The following is a 16,171-nucleotide window of genomic DNA, read 5'->3' as shown; positions in this document are numbered from 1 at the left end:
ATCCAACTAACGTACACATCTTTTTGGGTTGTGGGGATGAGACCCACACAGACTGGGAGAAGGTACAAACTCCACACGGACAGTGATCTGGGGTTGGGATTGAACCAGCAGTGCTAACTACTGCGCCTCTGTGCTGCCCTTCCTGTGATGTTGATGAGGGATTAATTTTAGCCAGGGCACCAGGGATAACTTCCCTGCTCGTCTTTGAAATAGTTCTGTTTCAATTTTCTATGTCAGTTTAATGTCTCATCGGAAACCTACCACCTCTAATTGCAGCACTTCCTCAGTACTGCACTGGATAGTCAGCCAAGATTTTGGTCCTCAAGTCCTGGAATGAGACTCAAGGCCACAACCTTCTGAATTAGGTGTGAGTGCTGCCAATTGAACCATGACTGACATTCTAATTGTTAGTTCTGTCCCTCTCGGAGTAGGCTTAATCTCAGTAGAGAGCCGATCTACTTTTTGGGAACGACTTTAGAATAAATTGAAATGAGAAAGTCTAAACTGTAACAAGAAACACTAAAATAATTGTCATATCGCATTTTTGGAAAGAAAAAAAGCTGTAACAGTTGGATAGTGCTTTTGCCTTTATGATTCCAAACATTTATCATTTTTTTGGTTTTAGAAATTGCTTTCAGCAGTTAAAGAGAAGAATTCAGCCCATCTTGATCTGCATCTATTTTCAAACAGCAACTTGAAAAGGAAAATGCTGCTTTTTGCAGAAAGCTTAATTGACAACTCAGAGCCACTTCTTCTTCATGTATGTATTCTGATTTAGTTCCTTTTCACACTATTTCAAAAGGACTTGTTCGACAATTGTGTCATAGAATTTACAGTGCAGAAGGAGGCCACTCGGCCCATTGAGTCTGCACTTCACACTGTTTATAGTTTTGTTCATTCATGCACTTTTACCTATCCCCCTTCACCAGCCAGGGGTTTAATGGAAGGTGCATGTAAAATATTTTTCTACTTTGCATCCAAGTCATCTTTTGCAGCTTTTCTAAAATATTAAACTATATAAAGTACATTAAAAATAATGCAAAAGACAAAGGTTTGATTGAGAAAATGTGTTTTCAGCATAACTGAGAATTTGTGTGGAATGTTCATTTTGGTTCTCTTTTCTTCCCCCCCCCCCCCCCCCCCCCCCCCCCCCCAGCTGTGCTAATGTTTATAGTGCATAAGTTATGTATTTGTTGCTAACTTATAGTAAGCACATATTTAGGATTGTTGGCTTTTGGATCAAAATTGTCTAATGCTTTCAAACGATTGCTATCTGGGTTGCCACCAACCAATTTCTTTTCTCTGTGGCTTCTGTGGACAGCCATGCAAGGAGTGCTAAAGAAATAGTAGCAGGGAAGACCTGTTATCAACTTGTGTTGATTCAAAAGGGCAGATACATTTTCTAATGGCTATAAAATATTCAGAAGTTTGCTCTTGGACTGACATTTGCTTGCAAAGTATAAATTACAGAACAACGATACACATGTCAAGCGGGTTCTGGAGGGAGATTTCACAAAACAAAGCGGCAGAAATAAATATTTGCGTTTCCCTTTCAGAGTGCAAAAAACTCCACTTCAAGATCAATAGCAGAAATCCAGGGTGAAGAACCGAGAATAGACTCTAATCAAAAGGTGCAACAGGAGAGTCAGGCATCAGATCAGGACACATGCTCTTCACAACCAACGGAGAAATGTCATATATGTTCTAACAGGTGATTGGAAAATTTAAAATCAACTTCAGCTACATTTGATAATTACTGTATATGTAAACATTTAAAAAGAATTATCCAATCTGTCCCAAAAATATAAGTTTGGAGTACCCAATTATTTATTTTCCCATTAAGGAGCAATTTAGCATGGCTAATCCATCTACTTTGCACATCTTTGAGTTATGGGGTGAGACCCACACAGACACGGGGAGACTGTGCAAACCCCACACAGACATTGACCCGAGGCCAGGATTGAACCTCGTTCCTCAGTGCCGTGAGGCAGCAGTGCTAACCACTATGCCACCGTCTCTCTTTTTTGTGATGATGAAGGAATTTCAGAAACATTTTATATGTATTTGGTGCAATAAGGGTTAAAAGTCTGGGGTAATTGTGTACGACTGCTGCAGTAGTGTTTTAAAAAATCCTTGTTTACAAGACGCCTTTTGGTGGTCAGGGGTGCAATTAAAGTATTCTAAAGCATGGGCAAATGGATTTTTGTTTATCTCAAGAAGGTTCTCTATGGAGTAGTTAATTAGATACATTGTTAGTAAGATGACGTAGTTACTGGGAGGAGTCAGAGTACCAGCCATTTTGCAGAAAAGCAGGAAGTTTAGGTTTTAGATTGGCATGTGAACAGAAGTCGATCATCTGCTCTCAAAAGATCTGTCTTTAGATGGACTAGTAGTTTCTTCCTAAACAGTTCAGTTAGTTGGAAGATGGAAGTCAAACTATGAAGATAGTTCTGAAGATTTCAGCTAGAGATCCTGCATTGTTCTGACAGGGTCAGGTCTCTTTCATTAAAGCAGTGTCAAAAGATCTCTCTTGTTCAAAATGGAGTTTCAAGGCATCTCTACAGTAAGTATTCCTGAGTGCTAACTGTAATTGACAGTGGATTAGGACCCGAGATGTTTCTGTTGTTTGAGTAGAAGTAAAGATCACAGTTAAGGGTTATTGTGGCCCTGTATTGATTTGTATTGTTTAGGGGTAATTGGAAGCTAGTTTCCCGTGTGATGGTGAAAATATTTTAATACTGTGTTTGTAATAAAGCTTGTTTTAATATACCTTATTATGTGTAGAGTTTGCACTTTCTCCCCTGTTTGCATGGGTTTCACCCGGGTGCTTCCATTACTCCCCATAGTCCAAAGATGTGCAGGTTTGGTAGATTGGCCACGCCAAATTGCCCTTCGTGTCCAAAGGTTAGGTGGGATACTGGACTTAAGTAGGGTGTTCTTTCAAGGCCTGGTGTAGACTCGATGGGCTGAATGGCCATCTGCACTGTAAATTCTGTGATTCTAAATTCTGGGATATCCCTATTTTGGGCGAATAACTCATGGAGTAAGGTATCCTTTCCTCAGTCTTACAAAATTGAAGTAAAACATTGGGAGTAAAAATAAAGTCGCCGTAGTCCCAGATTACCATAAGATGCTTTCCCCTTTTGAGGGGGAAAACTGATTGGTGGTGATTTAACCTGAAGCTCACCACACCTCATGCAAGGTTGAGAAGGCGGGGCTTCATGAATAACCTCAGCCGATACGGAATTGAACCCACGCTCGCTGTTGGTCTTGCTCTGCATCACAAACCAGCTGTCCAGCCAGCTGAACTAAATCGGCCCCTGATAGCAGTGCCATTATGAAGGATGGATCAAAAGTTAAACCGCCTGTCTTAATTTGCAACTTGGGAAGGGTTAGGCTTGTGTGTGACCCTAATTGTACCCTTATAAGCAACCTGAAGTTCAAATTAATGATTTCTGAATTAGAAATTTACAGGCATAAATGTATTTAATTGAATGGAACTCAAAACCCCACGCTGTTTAAATTGTCTTTTCTTTAAAAATAGTTATGTCTTCATATTTTTTCCATGAGTTTGTTTTGTACCATTCACGGTTTTATGGGGAAAGTTGTATGCTTTGTTTAGAAGTTGTTTTTTTTTTGGCTTGAAATTTCTGTAGAGGCAGAACTTCAATCCGTCTGACCATCCAAAGCAGCTGTGCCACTCTTGTGATATATATTTGTATTGACAAATCAGAATGTAAGGCAGGCTGTTCCAGACAGTAATAAGACTTGGATTTGTGCTTCTGTGTTCCCATAGAATCCGTTTCTGATCGCCGCTTTGCTATGATGTGGGAGGAAGAGTACTGTGTACAATTTTGATTTATTTAGTTGAGAAAAGACGCAATAACATTAGAAGCAGTTCTCAGAAGGTTAACTTGACTGATTCTTGGGATGAGGGGTTATCTTATGAAGCAAGGGTGAGCCTGCATCAATGGTGTTTAAAAGAATAAGTGGTGACCTTCTTGAAACATCTGAGATCCTGTGGGAAATTGCCCTGTTTGATGCTGAGAGGATGTTTCCCCTTGTGGGAAAGACGAGAACTATGGAACAGTTTAAAAATAAGTGGCCTCCCATTTACGATGGTGATGAGAATGTTTTTCTCTGTGTCATTGGCCTGTGGAATTCTCTTCCAGAGAGCACTGAAGGCAGGGTTGATTAATATTTTTCAGGCTGAGTTAGATTGATTTTTGATTGACAAGGGAGTCAGGGATAGACAGGAAAGTGGAAATGAGACCACAATCTGGTCAGCCATTATCTTATCAAATGGTGGAGCATACTCAAGGTACCAAACGGCCTACACCTGCTCTTAATTATTATGAAGATATGTATGTATGTTTGTAAGAGGGGAAATGAGATGGAAATACACCCCAGGTTAGCCTTTCTCTTGTATGTTCATGATTGAAGTCCAATCAGTCCTTTAAAGCCAATACGCATTGTGCGAAAAAATTCTGGGGAAGGAAGAAATTTGCTTCAGGTATGCTTGTAATATGTTGAATGCTAATATAATTGAATCGCTGAAGATAAGCACTCTAACTGAATTAGTTTTTACAAAAATATTTTCTCTCAACTTACAAACCCCAGAGTAGCTTTGTAGCTTCCCATGTTCACTGTTGGCAAATTATTTGACTGGTGAGAGTACATGCACTCATATGAGCACTTGGCAAGGATTACTGGATAGAATTCAGGAACTGAAATCTGAGCTGAACTATTCCACCTCCTTTTTTTAATGCCACAGTTAGGGTGAAAAAATGTATTGTTTTTGTTGAAATCAACAATCCAGAGAAACAAATAATCCTATAATGACGGTTCTTTTTAATTCTTTCTAGGGTGGAACCTCAGCCTGGCCTTATTAGTAGTTTTGTAGCCCTACAAACCGCATTCTGCATCCTCCATAAGTTAAAAGTGGATCCGTTGACATCTTTTAAAGAGATCGATGTATTGGATTTTGAATTGCTTGGAAACAGCAAATTACAACAGATGACAAGATTCACGAAGCAGAGGACTGAGGCAAATGCTATTCAACAATCTGATAAACCGGCTGCAAAATGCATACAGGCTGTTTCTCGGTTTATTATAGATCCAGATAGTCAGGATGATAGTCAGGATGAGGTAGAACATCTTGATATCATGGTCAAGCCTGAAAGCAGACACGGATTTCAACAAGACAGAGTGAAACCCATACAGTCGCGGAAAAGAGATCATTCTTGTAAAGAAACTTTGCATAAGGAAGCCACCTTGCAGCTGCAACATGTCAAGAGGTGAGCATTGTTCAACTATATAGCCTTTAAGCTCATGTATTTTTTCCAAAATAAAAGTACTCAAAGGAACACTCACAATAGGTTAAACAATACTTGAATACAAGTTGAATTCTGAGATTTTTTTTACTGCTTCCATTTTCTGCTACAAAGGGCACTGCCTTTAGTTGGAATGGATTTCTACAGAGGAATATGAGCCATCTGGTATCTAGTTTAAAATGGCAATTTTTAATTTCTGGATTATTTGACTGTGGAGGGGTGCCATGGATTTTTTTTTCTCCCTTCCCATCTATATGCATGAACGTCATTGTAGGGCTCTCTAGATAACACCAGGGAGTGGGAGCCCAGTTAACATTTCTCTCCTACTTCTGGCCAGTTGTGGCACCTTTATTCCCGGAGCCACAGATTTTCTATAATATGTTCTAAATTATAACAGAGGAATTGGATAGTTAATCACTTTGCCCTAAATTGTCTGAAAATTGCTGTAATAGCCCAAATTCTAGTGTGTGGGAGACAACAGATTTACATTACAAACAGTAATTCAACTGACCATTTCAATCGAGGTTTATACTTCACAATGCATCTTAACCTGAATCGTAGTTACAGTTGTAACCTTGCTGTGAGAAGTACTTTTATCTTTTTTCAAAAGAAATTGGGCTCTGATTTTGTTTTGGTAAAAAGATGAGATGGTCACTTGTACTTTTCCAGTATGTGGGGGGAAAACAATCTGACCATAACATTTGGATGCAAACCATTCTGGAAGAACACATATTTAATCTTCAAAATACCAACGTAAGTTTTTCTGCCAGATATTCATAGAATCACTGCAGTGCAGAAGGAGACCGTTAGCCCTTCGGATCTACACCAACCCATTGAAAGAGCCCCCTATCTCGGCCCACACCCCCACCCGATCCCCGTAACCAATAACTTCACCTAACCTTTTGGACACTAAGGGGCAATTTGGCATGGCCAATCTACTTAACCTAATTTTTGGGCTGTGGGAGGACACCGGAGCACCTGGAGGAAACCCATGTAGATACTGGGAGAATGTACAAACTCCACACAGCCAGTCACCCAAGGCCGGAATTGAACCCAGGTCCCTGGTGCTGTGGAGCAACAGAGCTAACCACTGTGCAGCCGTGCCACAGAACTGTTCTGTCTGTGATTTTGTAGTATCGCTCCACAAAATGAATTATCTCATTCTCCAGTTATGAGGAATGTGATAGTGGCTTTAGCAGTATTGCATTAAGTTTTATCAGCTCTTTATGGTATTGGTCTCATTTTGGGAAAAGTAATTAAATTACCGTTATACATTGATAACATGTATCACTCCATTTTAGGAATATGACGGAAACAGATATCCAATCTGACAAATATCGTGGTTAAAATAAGTCTTTGACATTTGCTATATAGTGATTGATCCAGTTTTCCAGACCATTTTTTTATTGTTTGGTTTCTAATTATTTTAAATGATCAATTAGGCGTAACTGCTTGAACGATCCTGGAATCACTGAGGACAAGGAAAAGTGGAGTGATGAAGAATTTCTTTTTGGTGTGCAACAAGACATTTCCATCAGTGAGTAAAATTGCACAGCATCCAAAACATGAATATTGATTTGCACACTTTTTCCCAAATCTTCACTTTGATAACTACATAACTAACATCACTATCTGTTTTTAATAAACAATTTTGTTACCCTGGATGTGGATGATATTGGCTGCGTTTATTGCTGATAGGTTTTGGTGGACTTTCTCTTTGAACTATTGGAGATCTTATTGGTAATGGTGTTAGATAAGGAATTTCATGATTATGACGCTTGGCCCCTCCAAGGACACCAGCTTTGTGTCCAAGTCAAGATGGCGTGTGACTTGGAGAGCTGAACCTTGTAGGAGGTGAAGAGGCAGTGAGCAGATCATAAGGTGAGCTATTAGTTCCAGAATAGCCAGCCTTTTCTCTGTTAATGTAATCATTGTGTTGATATAGCTGATCCAATTATGAAAGTTTGGATGCTGAAATGGTACATTTTTTTTTTCTATAAATTTAGATTACCCAATTATTTTTTCTATTAAGGGGCAATTTAGCATGGCCAATCCACCTACTCTGCACATTTTTGGGTTGTGGGGGCGAAACCCACGCAGACACGGGGAGAATGTGCAAACTCCACACGGACAGTGACCCAGAGCCGGGATCGAACCTGGGACCTCAGCGCCGTGAGGCGGTTGTGCTAACCACTAGGCCACCGTGCTGCCCTGAAATGGTACATTTGACACGATGATGTTAATAAAGGATAGGGAAGTGATTTGAGTTGTTTTGGAGATCCAGGTACTTGCAAGGTCTGAATGTTATCTTCCATTTGGCATGCTTTGCCAGACTTTTTAAAATATATATATTTACTCCGCTTTTTAAATTTTATACATTGTAAAAACAATAGCAGGTACTAACACGCTTCGCCACCCCACCCCCTCTCTCTCTCTTCCCCCCCACTCCCCACACAACAGCTGGTGAGCAGCTCTTTGGTTGTTCTCTTCAATTGCAGCCCTGACTGTGCACATCACTTTCTCGAGATGCAGCAATTCCGTAAGATCTCTGAGGCGCTGGGTGGAGCAGTTAAACTCCCAGCAGTCGCCTCCGAGCAATCAGCGAGGCAAAGGCCAGAACATCAGCCCTCACCCCAGTCTGTAGCTCCGGCACGTCCAATACCCCGAATATGGCCCCGGGTGGACAAGGCTTCGGTTCAATTTGTAAGATTGCCGACATGGTACCAAAGAAGGAGAGTCAGAACCCCACAAGCTTGGGACGTAACTAGAATACATGTACATGGTTAGCCGGCCCCTCCCACAATGCTCACACTCGTCCTCTAACCCGCAAATAGCCTGCTCATCCTGGATTTGGTCAAATGGGCCCTATACACTATCTTCAACTGTATCAATACTAACCTCGCACATGATGACTGCGTTCACCCTACACTGAATCTCACACCGCACCACTCCCCCAGCTCAGACCTCAACTCTTCCAATTTGGCCTTAATCCCTTCCAAGAATACTGCCTTCTCTGCTGTATCACGCAACCGAGTCCTTAAACATCCCCGTCTGCATTTTCCCAATTGCTGTTCTGACCACCACCACCACCAGCAGTCTCCATCGCTTCCTGATTCTCCTCAAACCTGGGACACTCCAAGCCCACCATATCCATCTCCTCCTCCAGCGGCTCTGACCTATAAAGAGTCTTATAGAACGCCTCAAACGTCCCATTATCCTTACCTGGCGCCACCACTAACCTACCACCCAAATCCGGGGAGGCCGTCTGCTGCCTCAACTGACCAGCCAAAAACCTACTGGCCTTTTCCCCATACTCGTACACTACCCCCCCTCAAGGGGCGCAACTGCAGCACTGCCTTCTGAGTGGATGGCGAATCAAATTGCATATGAAACTTCTTTCTGCGAGCCAGAATCTCTGATATTGGGTCACTTGGTTACCTGCCATCCACCCCCAGGACCTCATCCACTAACCACTGGCGTCCCTTTCTCGTCTCCCTACCTTTTTGTGCTTTGTGCAAAATGATCTCCCCGTGCACCACAACCTTCAGGACCTTCCATAGTGCTGAGGGCGATACTTCTCCATTCCTGTTGAACCATATTCATCAGTCACCTGAGCCACCTTCACACAAAATCCCAAAACCGCTAACAGGCCCACGTCCAAACGCCATGCCATCTACTGGGTCAGCCCCATCTCCAAACTTCATCCACCGGGTGTGGAGCATAATCTGATATCACTATCGTGGCACTATCTTTATCCCTGACAGCAGGGCTCTCCCCATCATAAAGACGTCCATATGCAAATACATATTATGCACCGTTCCAGCCATCTCCTTCATGAATGCTGCCAGTACCTTGGCTGCCCCCAAAGGTAACTTGGGGCTCAAAATGCATGTTCAAATCTGCCCCCCAATCTCAACTGGTGCATATCCATATCAGACATCGCAGCCACCGCCCTCTTCATGAACTTCAGATCATCCTCGCCCAAACCATCAAAGCTTGAGGTGGATACCCCGGCTAACCCAACTCTTATGGAGCTTGACATGATCCCTGAATTTTTTTTTTTTTTTTTTTAATTTAGATTACCCAATTATTTTTTCCAATTAAGGGGCAATTTAGCGTGGCCAATCCACCTACTCTGCACATTTTTGGGTTGTGGGGGCGAAACCCACGCAGACACGGGGAGAATGTGCAAACTCCATGATCCCTGAATTTTGACTATTCTGCTGAACGCTAGCTTAGGATAGTTCATTATTGTAGGTGCTACAATATTGTATAATATTGTACAACATTGTAGAATCATTGGGGATCACAGAAAATAAAGAAGGGAAGCTAAAAAGATTAGCAAGGCTAATGAAGGTATGAAGACTCACTGGAAAGTCGCACAGCAAGAAATAATGAATTTTATAAACTCAGGAAGTAGAAGCACAGATAACTAAAAGATTGAGGTGATTAGAGCTGGAAAAATAAATCTGGTGGAGGATAATGGATTGACAAAGTAATATCGCCATTGATTTGGTACATGTGCCAATTTGATATGTGGTGATGAAAAGATTAGAACTGACAGTGGAAACGGCCATCATGATAGGTATTCTGTAAAGCAATTTATAAATTTAGCAAGTCAGTGCTGTTAATGAATCCCAACTTGTCCCAACATGCCCTGGGAACTTCCACACATGTGGATTACATGTGCAGTCCAGTATTTTAGTGATCTTTAGGCCAGGGACATAATAAACTTTATTAGTGTCACACGTAGGCTTACATTAGCACTCCAACAAAGTTCCTGTGAAAAGCACCTAGTCATCACACTCCGGCACCTGTTCGGATACACACGGGGAGAATTCAGTATGTCCAATTCACCTAACGAGCACATCTTTCGGGACTTGTGGGAAGAAACCGGAGCACCCAGAGGAAACCCACGCAGATACGGGAGAACTGGCAGACTCCGCAAAGACAGTGACCAAGCGGGGAATTGAACCCGGGTCCCTGGCACTGAGGCAACGCAGTGCTAACCATTCTGCTACCGTGCCGCCCATGGACATGTGCCCAGTGTGCCTTTGTGAGGGATAACACGGAGCAAAAACACAATCGGGAACCCATGAGTGGGGCATCTGATAGATCTGCCATTTGGTTTCAGCAGCACTTTGCGATTACTGGAACTCAGTAGAAATTTAAGTTAAAACTTCCCAGGTGCAAATAGGAATTGTTTTATTTGTCTTCTATTGATTACAATTTGAAAGTCATTTAAAAGGCATTTTGTAGACAATTTGAAGCTTTCAAAGAATCACAGAAATTATCTCCTTGCTTAGGCAAACAGCTCGCAATAACTTTAAAAGTCAAAGTCTGAAAATGAAATATGAATACAGGGAGACAGTGAATAGTTCAGATCAAAGTATAGAAGATTCAAGAAAAAAATGGAGAGAAAGAAATCCAGCTAATGATCCAGCCCAGCACCAGATTCAAAAACTAAAAATGGCCGAATGAAACGTGCAGCTATACTCTTTCATATCTGTTTTAAGCCATCTAATCACACCGCAATATAATCCTTATTGGTTTGGGTTAGACTCAAACACATCTGATTTGACTGCAAGCCGTCCGTCTTTAATAATCAACATTAGTTGTAATTGTTTTGCATCTGCCTACTTGTGTATGTTAAAGAATGCAATATTGTGCTGTTATCAAGGCCAGTTTGAACTGGTCTTTTGCTGGCTTAAGGTGTTATAACAATAGAGCCTACATGTTACCTAGTCGTGCCATGCTGTTGCTATGGATCCTGCCCTGTCCTTGCGCATGATCTTGAAAAATGTATTCATTAAATCAATTAAAGTGTTTATTTTAATCCAGTAAAGTGAATTATGCTGTGTTATGCTATTTTGTAAATTTATGTTTTGAGATGACCTGAGGTTATGAGAGTGTTGAAATAAAATGAGTAAAACTGGGGCTTAATATTAATCTTAAATAATTATCCACTACCTATTAGGTGTGTCAGGAAACAGTTGACTTCTACAGCATCATAACCGAAGAATCCCAGTACAGGGTACAGGGAGAGGTCCCAGACAGCGAGAAAAAAACAAGGAAGGAGCCACTGGGGGGAGGAGACCACTGCTGTGAATTAGTAGGGAGAGGAGCAAAGAAAGGGGCTCCAAACCGCAAAAGTAATGCAATTGGGAAGCTTCAAAGAATGAGGGCTCAGGAGAAGCCCCAGAGAGTGAAACGGCAGCAAAGACACGATGCTGCCGGCCACTGGGACACAAATAACCCTTTGGAGCAGTGGTATCTGCTTGTCGTTGCTGAAGAGGTGAAGTTGTGCTTGAGTTGGTGCTGGACTGCAGAATCGGAGTCATGGGAAACATAATCTCGACAAACAAGATTGAAACCCTGTGAGGTGCGCAGTTGTTGAAGCAGCGTTAGTTGGAGAAACCTTTGGAGGACTTCTGAATTTCAAGGCTTTATCCTCTAAAGGGAAGAGTGAAGATTTGCAATCCTTCATAAGGGAGACATTGTTTCAAGGAGATTGTTTGACATATCGTGGATGCTGACAACTGAGTAGGCTGCTGAGAAATCAGTGGGGTCAATCCTGGTCACATCTGTCATTTTGGTGCAGTGTGGTGCATTCGACCGTAGTTTGCCTATTAATTCATATGTGCCTCATGTTAATTCTGAATGTTGGCGTACACAATGGACATTTACTTTTCTGACTTTCTATAATAAAGTTTATTTTGTTCATTCAGAAACCATGGAACCTTGTGGCTTTAATCTCTTAGCAATTACCTGAATCTCAAACTTTGTTTATTTTCAACAAAAGGTTACTGGTCCTTGAGCAGACCTACCAAAGAATTTGGCCATCTGGTCCAGGCCAACATGCAAACTTTGCCTTGAACTGGCCTTGAAATTCTGCTTGGCATGTGTGTTCTATTCAAAATGTACTGTATAAATTGATGATAGAGGCAATTGTTTACTGAATTCCCACATCAGTGCATGAAGAGGAGGACTAGAAGTGCTCACAAAGGCAGAAACAGACGGACAGAGAAGGCTTGGGCTGAAGCTGCAGTGGGAGAAAGCTTGGCGGATGATCGGACCTCTGGCTTGTCAGCCCGGCGGTCAACAGAGCAGCTGATGCAAGTTATCCATGACGGCTTCGCCAAGCAGAAGCGGGATTGCTTGGACCTGATTTTAAAGAGTCAATTGCGTGGCTGGAGCTTAGATTGGATGCCCAAGATCAGGCGATTCAGAAAGTTGAGAAGGCACTGGCTGACCAGGAGGAACATCAAACTGCGGTGGAGTTGAGGGGTGGGGATGCTGAGAGACCAGCAGAAAAGGCTCCTGGAGAAGTTGGAGGACCTAGAGAATAGGTCCCGCCACCAGAACTGGGGGATCGATGGGCTCTCTGAGGGGTCCGAAGGAGCGGACACTGGGGCATACATGACGGGTATGTTCGAGAAGCTGCTGGGGGATGGGGCATTCTCCCGATCCTTGGAGGTGGACAGGATTTACAGAGCGCTCACGATGAAGCCACGAATGGGAGAATCCCCCCTCCCCAAGAGGGCAATGGTGGTGAAATTCCACAGGTATTTGGATAAGGAGCGTATTTTACAGTGGGCCAAGCAGATACGGAGCTGTAAATGGCAGAACAGTGTCCTGCGGATCTATCAGGATCTGAGTGCGGAGGTGGACAGGAGAAAAGTCAGATCAGGTCGACCCTTTTTAAGAAAAAGGTGGTTTGGACTGCTGTATCCAGCCCGCCTCTGGGTCACGTACGAGGAGCAACATTTTTATTTTGAGTCGCCTGAGGAAGCACTGGACTAAGCGAAAAGGAAAGGACTGGTGGCGGACTGAGAACTTTTGAACTTTGCTGCAACGTTCATGTTTTTAAAAGTTTTTTGTTTGACGCTATTTGTAACGCCTTCTGTATTGGTTTGGGCCCAGTTGCAGAGCAGAGTGAGTTAAAGTTTACATTTGCACTGTTGGGGGTGGGAGGTGGGCCGGTCAAGAGGGCACGCATGTTCGTGCATTTGAGAGGACTGAAGGTGGACGTGGTAATGCTGCAGGAGACGCACCTTAGAGTAGCTGACCAGGTTAGATAAAGGAAAAGTTGGGCCGGACAGGTTTTTCACTCGGGACTGGACTCGAGACTAGAAGGTCCTCATCAACTACGGCCCCAATATCCCCGAGAGCTTTTTACAGAACTCCACTGGGTACCGGTCCAGCCCCGAGGCTTTACCCGACTGCATGGCCTTCAGACCCTCCGCTATCTCTTCCATCCCAATCAGGGCCCCCAGCCCTTCTACCAGTTCCCTATCCACCTTCGGGAAATTCAGCCCCCCTAGGAAGTGCCTCATCCTCTCCTGCCCCGTTGGGGGTTCCGACTCATACAACCTACTATAAATCGCCAAATTGGGACAATGTGGAGTTTATAAAGAGAATGCTGGGGAAGATACCGGACCTGGATTTGCATAAGTTGGTCATAGGAGGGGACTTCAACACAGTTATTGACCCTGGTTTACACCGGTCAAACTCAAAAACGGGCAGGGTGCCAGCAATGGCAAAGGAATTAAAAGAGTTCATGGAGCAGATGGGGGAGGTGGACCCATGGAGATTTGGGCAGCCGAGGATGAAGGAGTTCTCCTTCTACTCACGCGTGCATAAAGTGTACTCCCGGATTGATTTCTTTATTCTGAGCAGGACTTTACTGACGGCGGGTGGTAGACACGGGGTATTCGGCGATCACAGTCTCAGACCATGCCCCGCACTGGGTTTATCTACAGGTTAGTAAAGACAGTAACCAGCGCCCGCACTGGAGGCTGGACGTGGGACTTTTGAGGTGTGCGGGCGGCTTAGCAAATGTATTCAGAACTACCCAGAAGTCAACGACACGGGGGATATTTCGGCAGCGGTGGTCTGGGAAGCATTGAAGGCGATGGTTAGAGGGGAGCTGATCTCGATACGGGCTCACAGGGAGAAGGTAGACAGGGCAGAGACAGACCGACTGGTAAAGATGATACTACAGGTCGACAGGAGGTACGCAGAGACCCCCGAGGCAGGGCTTTTAAGGGAATGGGGAAGGCTACAGGCGGAGTTCGGCTTGTTAACCAAGGGAGGACGGTGGAGCAGCTGAGAAGGGCGAGGGGGGCGATTTATAGTAGGTTGTATGAGTCGGAACCCCCAACGGGGCAGGAGAGGATGAGGCACTTCCTAGGGGGGCTGAATTTCCCGAAGGTGGATAGGGAACTGGTAGAAGGGCTGGGGGCCCTGATCGGGATGGAAGAGATAGCGGAGGGTCTGAAGGCCATGCAGTCGGGTAAAGCCCCGGGGCTGGACGGGTACCCAGTGGAGTTCTGTAAAAAGCTCTCGGGGATATTGGGGCCGTAGTTGATGAGGACATTCAATGAGGCAAGGGAGCAAGGGGTGCTTCCCCCGACGATTTCACTGATCCTGAAGTGGGCCAAGAACCCGGAGCTGTGTGGGTCCAACAGGCCGATATCCCTATTGAATTAGAAGGGAAATTAGAAATAGTATCTGATCCAAGGAAGAAGCGTACAGATTGGCCAAGAAAAATGAGGTCTGAGGATTGGGAGCGGTTTAGAATTCAGCAAAGAAGGACAAAGGGATTGATTAAGAAGGGGAAAGAACAGTACGAAAGGAAGCTTGCAGGGAACATAAAGACTGACAATATGAGTTTCTACAGATATGTGAAGAGAAAGAAATTGGTAAAGAGAAATTTAGGCCCACTGTAGACAAACATAGGATTGCCTAATATGGGGCAAAGAAATGGCTAAGCAATTAAATACATACTTGGGGGGGGGGGGGGGGGGGGGGGCGGGGGCGGGGGGGATGGAATACATACTTTGGTTCTGTCTTCACAAATGAGGACACAAATCAGATCCCAGAAATGTTGGAGAATTAAAGGTTTAGTGAGAGGGAAGAACTGAGGGAGATCAACATTAGTAGAGAAATGGTGCTGGGAAAACTGATGGGATTGAAGGCGGATAAATCCCCAGGGCCTGAGAATCTGCATCTCAGAGAGCTTAAGGAGGTGGCTCTGGAAATAGTGGATGCATTGGTGGTCATCTTCCGGGATTCCATAGACTCTGGAACTGTCCCTGCAGATTGGAGGGTGCTCACATCACTCCGATATTCAAAAAGGGAGGTAGAGAGAAACCAGGGAATTATAGACCTGTAAACCTAATGTCGGTAGTGGGGGAAATGCTTGAATCCATTATCAAGGACTTTATAGTGGAACATTTAGAAAGCAATGGCAGGATCAGTCAGAGTCAGCATGGATTTATGAAGGGAAAGTCATGCTTGACAAATCTGTTGGAATTCTTTGAAGAGGTAACCAGCACAGTCGACAAGGGGGAGCCAGTCGATGTGGTATATTTGGACTTTCAGAAGGTGTTTGACAAAGTCCCGCATAAGAGATTATTGTGCAACGTGTAGCCCTCTAAGATGGACACCAGTCTACAAAATGGAGAACCGCAAAGAATACAGGGGAAAAACAGCCATAGTAAGGACACACAGCTTGCAGAAGCATTTAGCATTTTTGCACGTACAAAACCGGTTTCAAGGCAGTTGCAGAAACTCAGCCAAAGGTGCAAATAGGAAAACGATCTGCATACTAATGAGGTGTTACCTGCCCAGTCCCAGATAAAATAGAAACATTTTAAGTATCAATCGATACTTTTCTATAGCTACCCAGCCAGGATGGCGCCAGAGAAACCAGAACAATGACCTCTAGGAACCGCCCCAGCCATCGAGAAACGACCCCAGGATAGGGGAGTTCAAAACGTATCGATCGGGAAAGACCCAATCGATGAGGGAACCGCCCCAAGGGGGCCTGGACC

General features: G+C 43.8%; 1 protein-coding gene across 7 annotated transcripts in view; it reads left to right on the top strand.

The window, feature by feature from the left end:
• LOC119971186 (telomeric repeat-binding factor 2-like) overlaps positions 1-16,171 on the top strand; it is a 62,851-nt gene that overhangs the window by 21,991 nt on the left and 24,689 nt on the right. For 3 of the 7 annotated variants that reach the window (XM_038806393.1, XM_038806389.1, XM_038806390.1), the window contains 4 exons: positions 626-760; positions 1,557-1,711; positions 4,866-5,297; positions 6,776-6,870. In XM_038806393.1, the coding sequence (XP_038662321.1) occupies positions 626-760; positions 1,557-1,711; positions 4,866-5,297; positions 6,776-6,870 (817 nt within the window). Of the gene's footprint in view, positions 1-625; positions 761-1,556; positions 1,712-4,865; positions 5,298-6,775; positions 6,871-11,310; positions 12,065-16,171 lie in introns of those variants that run through there. The other 4 variants (XM_038806391.1, XM_038806392.1, XM_038806395.1 and 1 more) reach the window with 3 other exon arrangements.

Source organism: Scyliorhinus canicula, chromosome 9 (assembly GCF_902713615.1).
Source record: "Scyliorhinus canicula chromosome 9, sScyCan1.1, whole genome shotgun sequence".
Taxonomy (NCBI): domain Eukaryota; kingdom Metazoa; phylum Chordata; class Chondrichthyes; order Carcharhiniformes; family Scyliorhinidae; genus Scyliorhinus; species Scyliorhinus canicula.
This window is presented reverse-complemented; position numbering and strand designations above follow the sequence as displayed.